At 41.6% G+C, this 15683-nt stretch overlaps 1 protein-coding gene across 2 annotated transcripts in view; it reads right to left on the bottom strand.

Annotated features, from left to right (window-relative positions):
- Positions 1–1307: 1307 nt before the first annotated feature.
- Positions 1308–15683, bottom strand: part of col15a1b (collagen, type XV, alpha 1b) — a 66685-nt gene continuing 52309 nt past the window's right edge. For both annotated transcript variants that reach the window (XM_030751457.1, XM_030751456.1), the window contains 21 exons: positions 15598–15633; positions 15311–15394; positions 15077–15142; positions 14714–14749; positions 14374–14436; positions 14162–14251; positions 13658–13693; positions 13470–13523; positions 12979–13035; positions 11954–12013; positions 10091–10172; positions 9813–9838; positions 9143–9241; positions 8813–8957; positions 8665–8729; positions 8428–8559; positions 7695–7793; positions 7479–7553; positions 7117–7314; positions 5894–6009; positions 1308–4107 (listed from right to left, as the gene is read on the bottom strand). In XM_030751457.1, coding sequence (XP_030607317.1) covers positions 3885–4107; positions 5894–6009; positions 7117–7314; positions 7479–7553; positions 7695–7793; positions 8428–8559; positions 8665–8729; positions 8813–8957; positions 9143–9241; positions 9813–9838; positions 10091–10172; positions 11954–12013; positions 12979–13035; positions 13470–13523; positions 13658–13693; positions 14162–14251; positions 14374–14436; positions 14714–14749; positions 15077–15142; positions 15311–15394; positions 15598–15633 — 1842 coding nt within the window. In that variant the 3' untranslated portion in view covers positions 1308–3884. The remainder of the gene's footprint in view (positions 4108–5893; positions 6010–7116; positions 7315–7478; positions 7554–7694; positions 7794–8427; positions 8560–8664; positions 8730–8812; positions 8958–9142; positions 9242–9812; positions 9839–10090; positions 10173–11953; positions 12014–12978; positions 13036–13469; positions 13524–13657; positions 13694–14161; positions 14252–14373; positions 14437–14713; positions 14750–15076; positions 15143–15310; positions 15395–15597; positions 15634–15683) is intronic.

Below are 15683 nucleotides of genomic sequence, written 5' to 3'. Positions count from 1 at the left end.
CATCAGGTGTGCAGTTTAGGAAAAAGAGAAAAGAACAGGAGAAATAAGCAAAGATGAAGGTAAGCAGAAGCTGTGTAATATTTCAGTTTCTTCCATGTTTTTTCAAATAAAATTTAAAAGAAATTCTGAGTGTGCCTGTGATGGTGGGGAGACCTTCAGTTAAAAGCTGTCTGTCAGACCATGGCAGAAAGCTACATGCACCACACAGCAGGTGCTCATTACCCCCCAAGTGGAGTAGTGCGGTAGGCGCTGCTGCGCGATTGCTATGGGGGGTTGGGGTGGGGGTGGGAGGGCGCCGGCAGGGATGCTCGCCCAGGGCGCCAAACAGGCTAGGACCGCCACTGGGCTCAGGTTCGTATGGCCCATTGTCGTGCCACGTTGATCCTCATGTTGTGAGACATTGCTGTCATTCTGTGTGTGAAACTTCACAATACAGTTCTTGTATGCTGTGAAACAGAGGTGCACGTTGCATTTTATACGCATTGCTTTTGGTGTTCCTGTGCTCCCAGGAACTCTCCGTCTTCCTTTGTCCGCTGAGAGTGGCAGTGTTCACCTTAGGTAGGTGCTCACCTTGCAACCGGAGGGTTGCTGGTTCAAGTTCCCATCTGAGCACATGCTATGAAGACATTTAGCCTACATTGCCTAAGTGTCTGTGTGGTGTGGTCGGAGAGGTTGTAGGTGCAAATTGGTAGCCTTGCTTCCAATTTGCCTCTACGGCAAATGATTAAGGTGTGCATGAAATTGTAAAGCATCTTTGAATATCTTGAAAAGTGTTATATAAGTCTAATTTATTATTCTTTGTTCTCACATATTGTTGGCCATTGTGATGAACTGTCCAAGCGGATAGATATCGTGATTAGGAATGGGGCCATGGGCCCCTGCTACTTCCTCTTCTCCTCATACTTTTGAGATATCCCACCTCTGGTTTGCCCTCTCTTGCTTTTCTATTTTTGATTTGGACAGACTTTGCAATACCATCTGGAAAGTGTCTGATTGGCAACGGCTTCATTTTTCAACCCAAATGATCCCAAACACGCTGCCAATGCAGTAAAATTTTACCTGGATAGAAAACACAGAATGCAGCATTCAGTAATGGAATGGCATCCCCAGAGCCTGGACCTCCACATTATGACAGCCAAAGAAACAAAAGGCCACAGAATATCCACAGAAGATATTTGGTATGTCCTTCAAGAAGCCTGAAGAAAACCTGTGGTCTCATCCATTCTTCTGCATAACATTTGAAGGTTTTGTGGACATTAAACTTAAAAAAAAAAAAAAAAAAAAAAAACACAACCCCCCCCCACAACACATGGCATTTTATTCAGTGAGCACCAGTCAGTCAGTACAAACTGTCTTTTTCCTCAGAAGCTCAAGTTTTGTTTGAACAGAGACATTAAAATCAGACAGCAGAAAAATGAGCTACACTCAGTCAAAGCGTAGTGAGAGGAGGCCTTCAGTCGTCTAGTGTACAAAACCTACATCACCTACACCTACACATCATCTACACAGTAAAAAATAAACAACATCTGGACAACACACATACACATATATATATATATATATATATATATATATATATGTATATACATGTTCTGACCTCAAACAACCAAATATGAATGTGAACTCGCTGTTTTCACACTCGGCCCTGCTACAGTATAAATTAATGTGGATTTCCACTCTAATACTGTCACTATAAAGCAGGCGTGTGACTGTTGAAGCATTATTGCAGGCAGCAGGACAAAAGATGTTCTGAAAGCTTTGAAAAATGATGTAAACAAAACTGGTGGTTTACAGCACAGTGCGGGTAAAAGTGAAGCCTTCAAAATCCCCTGTAGTGTTTCATATTTGTAGTATATTTGTAGGCATGCTGCACCCTGCTGGATTTTTACTAATTTTTTTTAATTGCTTAATCTTTTCGATAGCAAATTAAAATGTAATCGGAAAAGATATTTTATCTGTAAAATGCTTTTTGAGTCGAATTCCAGCCGTTTTAAAAGTGGACCAAAAAAAAAAGAAAACACAAAAGATGGTTATGCTGTGCGTGAGCAAGGAGGAATTTAAATGCGTTTTATTTACAGCTGAGATATTGCCATAGGCAGGGATTAAAGCGAGATGGAAGATCTATAACACCTTAAATTAACGAGTTATTAATATGATCTCCAGTTTAATACATCATATTAAGTGAGTTCGTTTTTCATGTGCCCAGACCTGATATTACTTATAGATATGAAATGAGTGAAAACAAATTTGTGATAATCAAAGGTTATGTGAGTGTAGGATACTGGACAGTAAGTGCAGACTAATCTAAGATTTGCAGTAAAGGTAGTAAAGTTTACAGTAATGGTGTATGTTGGTCTGGTTAGGGGTACTCTGAATTTAAAATGAGCATCCTCTTTAGCTCATGTAAAATCTGCTTATATATTGTAGAATGCAGTTAGCTAAACCTGCAAAGAGCAGTAAACCTCAGAGTCGCAGGTCAGCTGATCGCAAGGAAAACTAACCTACTGTGTGACATACACTCATTGGCTACTTCATTAGTTACACTTTGCTAATGTCAGTTTGGACCCTGTTTTGCTTTCAGACCTGCCGTAATTCTTGGTGGCATAGATTCACTGCTGCACCGGCTAACTTTGAACTCACACACACACACACACACACACACACACACACACACACACACACACACACACACACTGGTTTATTTTGACGCCATGTCACACACGCTGCCCTGCTGCTGACACACAGGCTCACCAAAGCACCACACATAGCGCCCAATCAAAGCACAGTTTCAACGTTTGACTAATATTTGTGAGAAATTAAAAATTAAAAACTCCTTGCTACATAACTGCAGCCTATTTGATGCAGAAGGCTCCAACCTCCAACACTGTGGTGGCAACAGAAATGAGGTGGAAATTTTTCCGTTCCACAAAAAAAGGGAAAAAGAAAAATCAACACTAGGATTGATAGAAAGGAAGAAGACGGAGACCTAGTAGACCATACCAGAGATTTTGCAAAGTTCAGCTCACTCAGTATAGTGTACATAGTTTCACATCTAACCACTTTTCATGCCACAATTTTTCTTCACACAACCTAACAAAAATCAGTACAAAGCACACAGTGCAAAAACCCCTGGTATGGTGCTTTGAGGTACTCAGTTCTACTGTAATTAAATGGCACAATTCTCTGTTGTGTCATGCTGTGCTTATAGTGACTAGAAATAAGGGAACTGTGGACATGGACAGACATGTATGAACCGCAGGATTACACCTAGCTCTGAGTGGGAGCTAAACATGAAACCAAAATGAAGACAACTTAAAGAGGACCTACTATGCTTTTCCTTTTTTCTGTCATATTTTCTATCATATATTTACTGTCAAAGTGTTATAAGGATGACCAAAGCTTCAAATAATGAGGTCAATGTATGTGTAGATAATACTTGTGAGCTCAGCCTCTCCACCCCTTTATGAGTGAGTGGATATCCCTCATATGGTCATGTCAGGCCCACAGTCAGATTGTGTTTATGAGGGGCAGCCAATCAGAAGGAACTTTGCTTAAAAAGTTGAGCTGAAACTTTTTTTTTTTTTCTTTTCAGACAGTGGATGCACTGAAGGACTTCACCAGTATAAGATGAATAAGGATTATTTTAAATTGTGAATCAAGCAAAGTTACTCTAGCACAGTCCAAGACTAAGTATAAGGACCTGGAAATAAGCATAAGAAGTCCACTTTAAATATGTGTGCATGTTAGTGTGGGAGTATTTCTCTGTATGTTTGCATGTGGGAGCTGAAGTACTTCATTATGTGTGTATGTGCCCACATGTGTTTCCCATTCATGTGTCACATTTTCTACTTAGATCATGCCTGCATGTGTTTGTGTGTTTTTGCTCAGTTCCTCCTTTGAGGCATGTTGCCCACATATGTGTTCTCTATACACAGCACTATGTAGTGGTTGGAGCAGGAGCGGATGTGCTGTCCTAACAGTCGTCCCGTCTGCAGCAGGGCAGCCTGACCCATCACCGCCACGTCGGCCGTCCTCCACGCCTCGCAGTAGTTAGCGGTCAGACGGATGCCCGTGGTGCTGGAGCCGTGCCAAACCAGCTTCTCTGGCCTGTCGGAAAATGGAGACAGACTTAGTGCAGGGGTCACACAGGTTGTTCCTGTGCTAAAGGAGTTTAGGAAAAGAAAGGTAGGATGAGAGTTGGAGGGATGAAAGAATGAAAAATAAGGTTGTTGAGGTCAAGCGCGCTGGTTATCAGTTACTTCTCTGAAGGCTGCTGATTAACAGCCAGAAGAGCCTGTCTGTGTGAAATCTGCAAATTCTTGTGTCTGGGTTCTCCACATGGTGATGTCCATCCAGCTGGAAAACTCACCAATACTTTGCTTCACAATGAATTATTGCTCTAAACTTATTGGATAGCTTTAGTTAATATTTTCTTTGGAGTTTAAGAAGTCATGCATTCTTACAGAACAGTTCAAACTAGCCACACATAGAGCAAGTAAACTTCAGTCTCCACTTTAATCTTCAATACTCATAGACTAGTGCCCACAGGGGCAGTTATATGAAAAGATATATTCTTAGTACATTTTCCTGACACTTTGACTTCTAACAGAGTATTTTCTTATTGCTTTTCCTGTCCCCTCCTTATCTGAGATTATAGAGATTATACTTGTGCATCGTCTCTTGGAAATCTGTCCCTTTCTAGTGCACAGTAAGAACCTGCCCATTCCTGTGTAATTAGAACCAAACTGAATCCAAGAGGTGCTTCTTCTGAGATCAGAACTCAATCTAAAGCTATCATCTTGAAGTATCTCATCCTTTTCTGAATGTTAAGCTTGTTAGGCCAATGCAACAAAATGCCTTTGCTCTTCTCTGCTTCTTCCTGTATTACATGACAACACTAACACAGATTAGTGAGAGTGAGAACAAGAAATGTCTTCAAGTTTGTGAATTCATCAAATAGCAAATTTAACACTAAAAACCGAACCAATCTGACCTGAGCTTGTTGGTGGAGGAATGCTTGTTCGGTGTAAAAATAAAAACCGGCTATGATCAGAGACTGTATATAAGAGATGGACATAAACACCATGACATCACTCACTGGAGAGTGAAGTCCTGTTTTAACACTGTTATGAAACAGAGGAAGCACTTTACTCTCCAATAGTAGAGACGTGTCATTCACAGTGGGCCCAACCTAGAGCTCACCTGGCTTTATCATCCTTTCTAACTCTATCTAGGTGTAGAATTTACAAAATTAACATCATGCTGTATTCAGTCAGAGTTGAGGCCAGTGAATGGCCTTCCAAAACGCCAACACTCCTACCTTCGACATTAGTTGTTTGAGGTGCACGCTGTCTGTTGCCAGTTTCTATTTTGCTAACTTTTCCTCACAAAATATCTGTGCTAGGAAACGCTCAAGCCCCTGCAAGCCTTTGCAAGAAACAGGAGAATGCAAACAGGCTGTATACCTGCACTTTTTATGAGTAGAGGGATGGAGCAGTGTTTTGATCAGTTTGCTAACTGAAAAAGAAAACGCTCTTTTTTTTCCCCCTGTGAAAAAAATCTCCCCCCAGCCTTCCTTTTTCTCTACTCCAAGTGCTCAATGCGTTTGCCAGTACCACCACCACCACCATCCATCTGAGTGAGTACTGTCCACAAGAATGTGAAATTTATAGGCTGTGGAAAAAGACAGTCCGCACACCGAAACGCGCCTAGAAAAATATTTAATTGCCTTCAAGGTGAAGTATTTTTATTTTTTAATTTATAGGCTGCTCATCATTAAATCTTTCTATTCGGCATTTTAGCCCAACTGAAATTCCTAAAATCATGATTTTGGTAAATGGCATCATTTTTCATTCCTCTCTATACACATAATTTCCCGCTCACACCCACTCACCAGGCTTGCTCGGTCATAACGTTGCGTCCATCAAAGGAGTAGATGGGTGTGGATGGGTCAAACACGCCACCGTTCCCAGAGAAGATGGACATCCAACTGCTGAACAACACCTGACCCTGAGAGCAGGACACAGGGAAAGAATGTGCTTTAGAAGATGCCAACAGTAAACATATCCATTAGAAATAATGAGAAAAACAATACCCCACAAAATATATCAATTTAATATCAATTCAATTATTTTAAACCGGAAGTGGCCAACTCCAGGCCTCGAGGTCCGGTGTCCTGCAGGTTTTAGATGTGTCCCTGATCCAAAACACCTGAATCAAATGGCTGAATTACCTCCTCAGTCTGCAGTCAAGTTCTCCAGAGTCCTGCTGATGACTTCTATATTTGACTCAGGTGTGTTGGATCAGGAACACATCTAAAACCTGCAGGACACCGGCTCTCGAGGCCTGGAGTTGGCCACCCCTGGTTTGAACAATCTCTACTTTGTTTGAAGAAAATGACGTAATACAGCCCAGGACTTCAGGTTTGATTCCCCAACATTTACCATGTAATTCTTTTGTATTTGGGTGTAATTTGTGATACCTAGAAACACTTCCCAGTAACTATTGATTCTTAAAGGTACAATTAGTCATTTTTTTGAGGTTATTTAATAAAATAAAAGGAATGTTGTACTCTGAAATATACACTGATTAGTGTGTAATTACATGCTCCAACAAACTGATGCATTCTCATAAACTTAGAAGGAATCCATTAAAAATACCTGTATGCATTGTTTTGTGGAAGCTGCCATGTTGCCCCGCCATCTTTATGTTAGCTAACGTTAGGCTCTGTAAATCACACGCTCCCTTTGATAAACAGTTTGATTATATTCTCACATCATATAAGAGTTTATTTGCTAAAGTGTCCAGGTGCAAAATCTGTATTGGAATTAAACAGTGTTAACAGGGCTGCAGACTTCATTATAGGACAGCCTATAATTACACAGCGTTATGCAGGCCGGATTATACAGTATCCTAAATTTATCTTCTTACACTACTTACAAGAGCCACTTTTAAAAGTCCTACTCCTCAGTTCCTTGTATGCTAATTTTAAGAATCACTCAGAACTTCTAAGTATTTTCTGAAAATTACACTCATAAAAATCCCATGCTGGAGAATATCCCCTTTGTTGCAGCTTGTATCATGAATTGCTATGAAAAACTGTAAACCTCTGCTCACCCTCAGATTAACCACAGGCATATCGTTGCGGTCAGACTTTCTGACAACGGTTGCCAGGTCCTGGAGGTGCGACGACAGGAAGGCCCTGTAGGTGGAGGTGAGCCCCACGGAGCGCGCCTGTTGGTAACATTGGAAGTCTGCTCCGCGGATGCCACGCATATCCCCTCTGAGCGGGGCATTCAGTGCTACCAGATGAAGCTAGACAAAAGAGAAACCAAACATAGAGACAAGGAGAAAATATTCTCACTCCCAGCCTGGCAGGTTATTCATTACAGCGGTAATATAAAATCAGACAGGCCTCTGTTAAACCAAATCCTTTTAGCTATCTCTGAAATTGAGTACTGTGTGATGCATATACTCACCCCAGCTACTGCATTGAAGCTCTGTGGTAGCAGGTTGTAACTGGGCTGATATCCTCTGCTGCCCTCCTGCAGCTCCTGTTCAACAAAACTTGAATAAGTATGTTTTTTTTTTTTTTTCAAAATTAGCTTTAAATGGAAAACAACCAAACCAAACAAAACAAGGTATTTTCAAAGATCCATTCAGTCAGTGTGCAGTGTGTGTATTTGTGTTTGAACCTGGCTGAGTATCCTGTGGGGTCTACTCCAGTCTGCAGCTCTGCTAAGGGACTGAGATGTGTCTGATGAGGAAGGTTCATAACGAAGCAGCTCTCCGAGCTGGCAGACACAAAGCACAGAACAGGTCGTTTGAGGTATGGGCCAACAGAATTACTGCTGACATCACCGTCAATGCTACATCCAGAGACAAGAATGCAGTTTTATATTTTATCTAGTGTCTCATATACAATCATTTATGATGATTTAAGAAAAAATCACGTTTCTTCTACTCAGAGTAGAAACGTGACCTAACCTGTCCAGTCCAGTCTTTCTGCACACAGAGTCTGAAGCAGAACATCTGGGTTAATAATACAAGTGGCTAACCACCATCACGATGCTCATTATCTCTGACTGGGGGTTTTGGGTTCTGTCAAGCCAGCAAAGAAACCCACGTTAGGTTGAATTACTTTGTAGGGCTCTCCTCTGGTCCCTGAAATGCCACCTTTGGGTTTGTAAACTCTAGACTGTACCACTAAAACTGCTGGATCGCTGAAAAGATCCTTTACATGACAGTTTAGTCAGTCTGAAAGAGAACTTGATATCGCTGACTGCACAGAGACGGGTGGTGAAAATCACACAGTACAACAGGACATAAAGATTCCTCCACACAGGGATGTGAATTTAGGTGCATTTTTGATTTTTATGGACAGAATATTTTGTCATACCTGAATCTTTCTGGTTATGTCTTACACACCTGGATCTTGCGCCAGCCATTGCTTACTCTGACATACAGCTCCCCTCCTCTTTCAGACACATATGCCAAGGTACCTTCAGCAGCACGGTGTGCCTCTTGGTTGAGGGTGTGGATCATCTGATAGGTGGTTATCTGAACACAAACCATCACAGCATTGGCGATGCCACTTTGAACGGTCATCTAATCATTTGTTTACCCATTTATTTCCAGTATGGTTGCACGTCAGGAGTTTCTTACAGGGTTTGCATATCCCGGAGAGCCTGGTGGACCTGGAGGACCAGGAGGGCCGGGAATACTGACAGCTGATGACAACACATGAGAATTCCTTTTAACTCATAAAATTAGTGCATATATAGTACAAGCTTGACACATGTTTCTCACATACTTGATCCATATGGAGGTGGTGGTCCTGGGGGCCCAGGAGGGCCAGGGGGACCTCGGGGTCCAGGTCGTCCAAATCCCGGAGGTCCAGGCTGACCGGGAGAACCAGCAGGACCCTTTGGACCAATGATGGACTCCCCTTTGGGACCCTACAGAAACATATAAACAGCCTAACTCAATGCATCTTTAAAGAGAGGTATTTTATGCTCTGCAGGGTTCTGATCAGAAGATCCAGGACATTTTCTGCAGCTCTTACAAACAATAATTACAAAATATTTTTTTAAAATTACCCTGCAGTTCTGGAACAGTATTTTCACCATGTAGCTTAACTCACCACAAGTCCTGACCTTCCTGGCAGCCCTGGATGGCCGGGCAGGCCTGTGTCCCCCTTTTCTCCCTTCTGACCTTTGTATCCCTGATCACCTTTAGCCCCCTGATAGATCAAAACAGTAGAGAGAATTCACCAGTTTGCCACTGAAAGAGCATCAAGGTGCTTATTTGTTGTTAATATTTGGTCCTTTTCATTCCTTAAAACACATGTTAGCACATGTTACATGGATCATAAAAACTGTTAAACAAGGTGCCAATTTGTAAATCCACTCAACCTAAATCAACACAGGTATTTATTTGGATTCATGTTTCTGGACATGCAGCAAAATCCAATATTCACTTTCAGTTTACCTCTTTTTCAGTCTCCACCACCTCACGAGGGAAATACCTGGTCCTTTAGCTGCTACTCTGTTCAAAAGCTGGTCCTGTCTTTTGTCTGTTTTGGTGCTGAGCAGGTAGGGTAGTTTTAAAACAAAAAGTAAAGCCTGCTGCTGCTATAAACAAGGCTGATGAGAGTGCTGAGGGTGAATCCTGTTTGTTTTTATGCTCTGTGGTTCATCTCAGATTGTATTTACCTAATTTTAAGATCTGCAAATGACCAGACTATTTTTATTATGTCCTGATATATAAAGCGTTAGAATTTAAAGAGGGTGTACTTTCTTTTTAGTACTTACCACAGTTCCATCTGGAAACCCAAGTGCTAAGAAGAAAAATGACACATATTAATTAAGGATATCCTCTCTCTTTGACATCACACAGAGCCAGCAGTAGAAAACATGGTGTGAAATGAGGTTTTGGCTGATGGATATAACTTGTGCACATATTGGCCTCATTATCTGAAACACTGACGACGTTTAATACGAGCTTCCAGCACTGTAACAATATATGTATGACAGAAAACAAGGAAAATCATCCTCATCTGTCCACTATCACGTCCATTTTAAGATCTTACCAGGTGTCCCTGGCTCCCCAGGTAATCCCTCATCTCCTTTGTCTCCTTTAATTCCAACTGAATCTCCCCTTCTCACTGACTCCTATAAACAAATATATGCTCATTAAGATAATATTTGTGACAGCAAGCTGGACTTTACATGTTTACAGTCAGTCTTCACAACCAGAACAAAGAACTGAACAGAGAGTTACAATTAGAGACCACAGTTAAAAAAAATGATTATTGTAAAAAAGACAAAGAGGTCAAATTATTGTCTGGATTACAAAAACACCTGTTAAATACAGGGGACGCATGCTATAGACTGCAGCGCATAGAGCCCTCATCCTGGGTTAAAATATAAGATTAAGGTTAAAGCAAGCAACCTGTTACAAAAGAATGATTAAAAAAAATAAAAAATCATGGTGAATTTAAACCGATCCTTCTTTTCACAGGACGATGAACTTCAATGACCTCCCAAAGCCCCCCAACAGGTGCCAGGGAGGGATGTTACTGCACACCGTCAGCTACCCAACAAACCCTTTTTAGCTCCAAGCAAGTTCAGCCAAGCAGTCATCGTGGTGTTTTCAGCCAATCATGTGGCCACAGAAGAAACTAGCAGAAGGCTGAATGGTCAAACTCAAACCAAACACCCAGCACCATGAGAGAAAGTACTGAACAGTTCAGGAACACTGTTCATCTGCCTGAGAACATGTAGATCAGAGATGGATGTAACATTATTTCACACCAATCAGAAAGATTCAGATTGTTTTCTAAATTGATCGACTAGAACAGGGACTTGGGACCGATTCTGATCTACATGCAGTAAAAGGATGTCTGTTTCCTTCTGCTCGTCGAAGGTTTATACAGCTTCCTCTTCTCTGAGATGATGATTAGGGGGAAAAACAGATGAGGCAAGCAGAATTTAGACTCTGACCCCCTTTAACACCCGGCATATTAGCATTCATGCTGAGTGGCAAGAATGGATATAACAGATACAGAAATCTAGGTAAAGCGGACCAGGATGCACTGACATTACTGAAAGACATGAATTGACTTTTTTGAAAATGTTAGGGTTTTCATCCCCATTGCTAATCTAGATATACATTGTATAAACTGCATATGTTAAAGCCAGATGAATTGAGGCCAGATCCACATTCATGTTGCCTTTTCCATTTGGAGAGCAAAGAAGGACAAAGGGAAGAAAAACACGGGGAGGAATGGGGTACGGTGTATAGCCCACACCAGAGAGCTGCCATGCTGTGACACCCACACACCAACAAAACCACCAGATGGTCTGATTTCCAACTGAAATGAACCAATCAGATGGTCCGACTCAGACTTACTCGTCCCTTTTTGCATTGGGGTCTGGGGCGCACCGGGAACACTGTCTTTAAGATTCAAAGAAGAGCAGCGCAGTCAGACTACAAGTTAATCACCCACCACTTGAAACGAGTCACCATCAGAACTTGTAGATGAACATTTTTGAATGTTTGTGAGCAACATTAGTCATGCTTTCCATAAATACTTTTTCTAAGCCAAGACAGTGATATTTCATATGCTTTTGATGACCCTTTTTTTTAATATAAAAATAGCAATTTTTTCTCCATCGTCCTCTCTCTTCACTGCTGGCCCAGTCTGCTCTGCTCATGTGTGAGATGGGAGGTCAGCCCAGGCCTCATGCAATCACATGGCAGCACAGAGCATAGAACAGTGGTGGACGGAGACAAAATTCATCATTCAGGTCCTTACTGGTGTCACTCCTCACTCAGCTATTGTCTGCATTATGCATTAACTGACTGAATTTCTTTCTTTTTTTAAAAAATAATGTAGCTGTCTTATAAGCTGGCCAATAAATATAATACTGGTTGATATATTCATACTTACTCCATTCAAACCAATAATTCTTCCTGGAAGTCCGGGTGGGCCGGGAGGACCCGGAGGTCCCTGAGACAGAGAGAAAGAAAGAGTAAAGATATTTATGATGCACATTAAAAACTGGATCCTTTGGTGGGATGGAGAGCCCCAATTCATTTATCACATCCAGCAGACATGGAGGAGCAACAGAATTCATTTCAAGTTGTGCTTTTGCTAATCTGATGAAAACAAGTTCAGTACTGACCAGCTTTTCAACTGGTTCTCATTTTTAGCTGCCATATTTGCCCCTGTGGTCAGTACCTACACTATGAAGGGTTCCATAGGGAGTTTTCTGAGTGATTTTTACTGAAAACAGCTGTCTGCCTCAGCTAGAAACAAGGCGCACGAGATCAGCGTTTGCGGATGGAAAGATTCTCACAAAAGCTGAAAAGTGGCTGCGGTCACTACGGTCAGCAGAGCCTCTCACAAACAGACTTTTGCACATACAGGAATGATAATGATGACATAAACAAAAAATTACAATGTCATTATAATGATTGCATCTCAAAATGGTTTGTCTAGTAGTGAAATCTTTGAATCTTGGTGTGTAAATGTGCATCGAGCATTAGTTCAGGCCATGATGTCAGCCAAAGCTTATAATCTCCTAGACACATATTGGGATATCTCATATAGGGAATGTTACTGAAGCTCCCCCAGCCTGCCCACAGCAGCTGCAAGCTGCAAGCTACTTGGAAACCCATCTCCACCACAACTCCTTTATTCATGCTGTATCTGATTCAGTCAGTGTAATCTCCTGTCACTGATGTCTGCTCTGTTTGGTGCTGGGGTTTTGTTATTTAGGTGTGCTCTCCCTGTCTTACACATTACACATGTGCATGTGGAAGAGCAGGGAAGTTTCAGAAAATAGTCATTCCACCAATTATGTTTTTATGCAGATGCATAAAAATGATTTACAATACACTATAGCACACTGATGAATGTTTTAAGTGCAAAATAATGCTCTTTGCAATCCCTTCTTGGCTATATTCTCTTACCGGTAGGCCAACAGAATCTCCTCTGTCACCTTTTATTCCCGGGTTACCAGGTCGCCCCTACAAAGAGGAAAGAACAGAAAGGCTTCAGTAATTGTGGCCCAAGAGGTAGAGCAGGTCATCCATTGATCAGAAGTGGTTTAATTTCTGCATGTTGAAGCGTCTTTGGGAAGACCGTGAACAGAATCTATTGGAGTGTGAGCGCGTGCATGATAGGTAAAAAAGAGCTTGAAGGCACAGAACAAGACTGCTGGCTGCCGCAATAGATCTAGGCTGCTAGTACTTCTCATGATGCTGTTTCTTCTTCATTCACATATTTTCACTTTCTCTGTTTATACACCAATCTGAATTTAATGTAGGGTCTTTGTAGGGTCTTTACCTTGCAATATAAAGTGCCTTGAGGTGACTGCTTTGGTGATTTGGTGCAATATAAATGAATTGAACTGAACTGAATTTCCTAACAATACACAGATTGATCAAACAAAATTACTCACTGGGCGCCCAGGAAAGCCGTATTCTCCTTTTTGTCCAGGAGGGCCTATTGGACCCTGAAATAAGCAAACACACAGTACAAATCAACACGAGTGTGGTGTTCTTACTGAGCGTAACAACACACAGAATTAACAGATTTGCAGCGGGAATCTCCTGTTCCTACTGCGATGTTTTATTTAATAAACCTCACCATGTGTCCAGTCGGTCCTGGGAATCCACGGTCACCCTGGGCACATTAAAGCAACTAAATGTGAGAATTATAAAGCTGGCAGCAATGACTGTGTTTGTAAAGCAGTGCATTTCTCTTACTGTTTGAGACCAGTTCTTTTTCTAGAATAATAAAGGTTCATCCAGGTTGTTCCTTCTTCATTAAAAAAATTAAAGGTCCTTGAAAGCACTTAGATCTGCTCATACTTTGAATGAATTTCAGTTTCAACCTTCATGTCACCTTTGTTGAAGTATAACAAAAACTAGGACTTGCAGTATCTAGGGACTGGGCTTAGCATTTTTGTTAATATTTCAGTTTAACTGCTACATAAACAGGAATTCAGCTACACTAGTGGAGGGACCAGACATTATATGGCTCCAGTATTAGATACAGATTATTAAAGACATTAAACTCTTTCACCACAAAGTAAGCAAATTCACATTAAGTAGAAATTAATTTAGGGATGAAAGGTCACATGTCTGCTACCTTTACACCTTTGGGCCCTTGAGGGCCTCTCGGTGCATACAGAAGGGATCCATCAGCAGCAATTGTCACCCCCGGTTCTCCTTTCTCTCCCTGTTGGAATTAAATGATTGATATGTTTATGTTCAGCAGAGGGATTTAAGCTTGTTTCATAGGTAAAGAAATGTATCTACACATGATTTATATTATAATGTATCTTCACATCCAGGTCTTACTTTAAGCCCTGGGGGGCCCTGGACACCCGTAGGTCCTATGTCTCCCTTTGGTCCCCTGGGGCCCTACGAAGGGATGTAAGTGGGAAGAATAAGAAAAGGTCGGCATGAAAGTGTATATTCAAATATTTTTCAGGTGTTAAAAACTCTATTCAAATGACTTAAAGACATGTGAGGTATCAGTAACGTTTGGACTACTTCGGGTACCTACCCCATTTAGCCGAAAGAGAGCAAAAGAAAAAAAAAAAATCCGGAATAATCGGATTTACATCCAGTTTTCCTGAGTTTAATGAACTGGTGACAAACATGCTCAACATAAAGTGATGTAGAAAAAGGCTCTTACTGGAAATCCAGCTCTGCCAGACAGGCCTTCAGGACCCTGCAGCACACACACACACACACACACACACACACACACACACACACACACACACACACACACACACACACACACACACACACACACACACACACACACATGCGCACAGACATCCATGCAGACAGAAGCAAAGCAAAAGCAATATGAGCGTGTTAAAGATGTGATCTCACAAATCCAGAGATCACCAAACACACCTGCAGCTGCAGCAATTAAAGGATAAAAAAAATTAAATATCAGTTCATTCATGGACCCCTTCAACGCATACTGTGGGACTGAGCGGGGAAAAAAACCCTAAAACAGACAGTCACTTTGGGTGAGGCGACGCACCATAGGCCCGGGTGGTCCTCTGATCTCTGTGATGTTGAAGATACCCTCTGTGACATTAATGAGCAGCTGCAGACAGAAAGTATAATGAGCAAGGTGGGGCATTGTTGGCATATTCAGAAATATTCAAAAAGCAGCATCTCCGTACAGAAATATAAATGTTCCAGTCACAAAATCTACCCCGGTCAGCATCTAAATTCTTCATTCGATTAAATGTCATTTTATGTGTGTGCATACATCATGTAGATTAATGGCAGGTCCAGGAGGTCCAGGAGGCCCACGTGGTCCTGGGATACTGAGTCCATCGGCTCCTCTGTCACCCTGCAATTCACAAAATGCAGAAATGTAAGCATGGTGTTTGGAAGACATGGGAGGAAGCAGCAACCAGGGATATGAAACGGATGATACAACAAAGGACATCGAGCATCGAAGAGGGTTAACAATGTGGAACAAATCTTAGGTACTGCATTAGACCATAGATACCACTCAGCAGCAAGAAAAAATGTTTTGCTTTGTGATCCTACCTTGGCTCCTGGACTGCCTCTCTCTCCTTTGGGCCCCTGTTTGTAAAGAGAATGAAAATGCTGTTTTAATTTAATTTTTTTAATTT

This window comes from Archocentrus centrarchus, chromosome 17, assembly GCF_007364275.1.
Source record: "Archocentrus centrarchus isolate MPI-CPG fArcCen1 chromosome 17, fArcCen1, whole genome shotgun sequence".
Taxonomy (NCBI): domain Eukaryota; kingdom Metazoa; phylum Chordata; class Actinopteri; order Cichliformes; family Cichlidae; genus Archocentrus; species Archocentrus centrarchus.
This window is presented reverse-complemented; position numbering and strand designations above follow the sequence as displayed.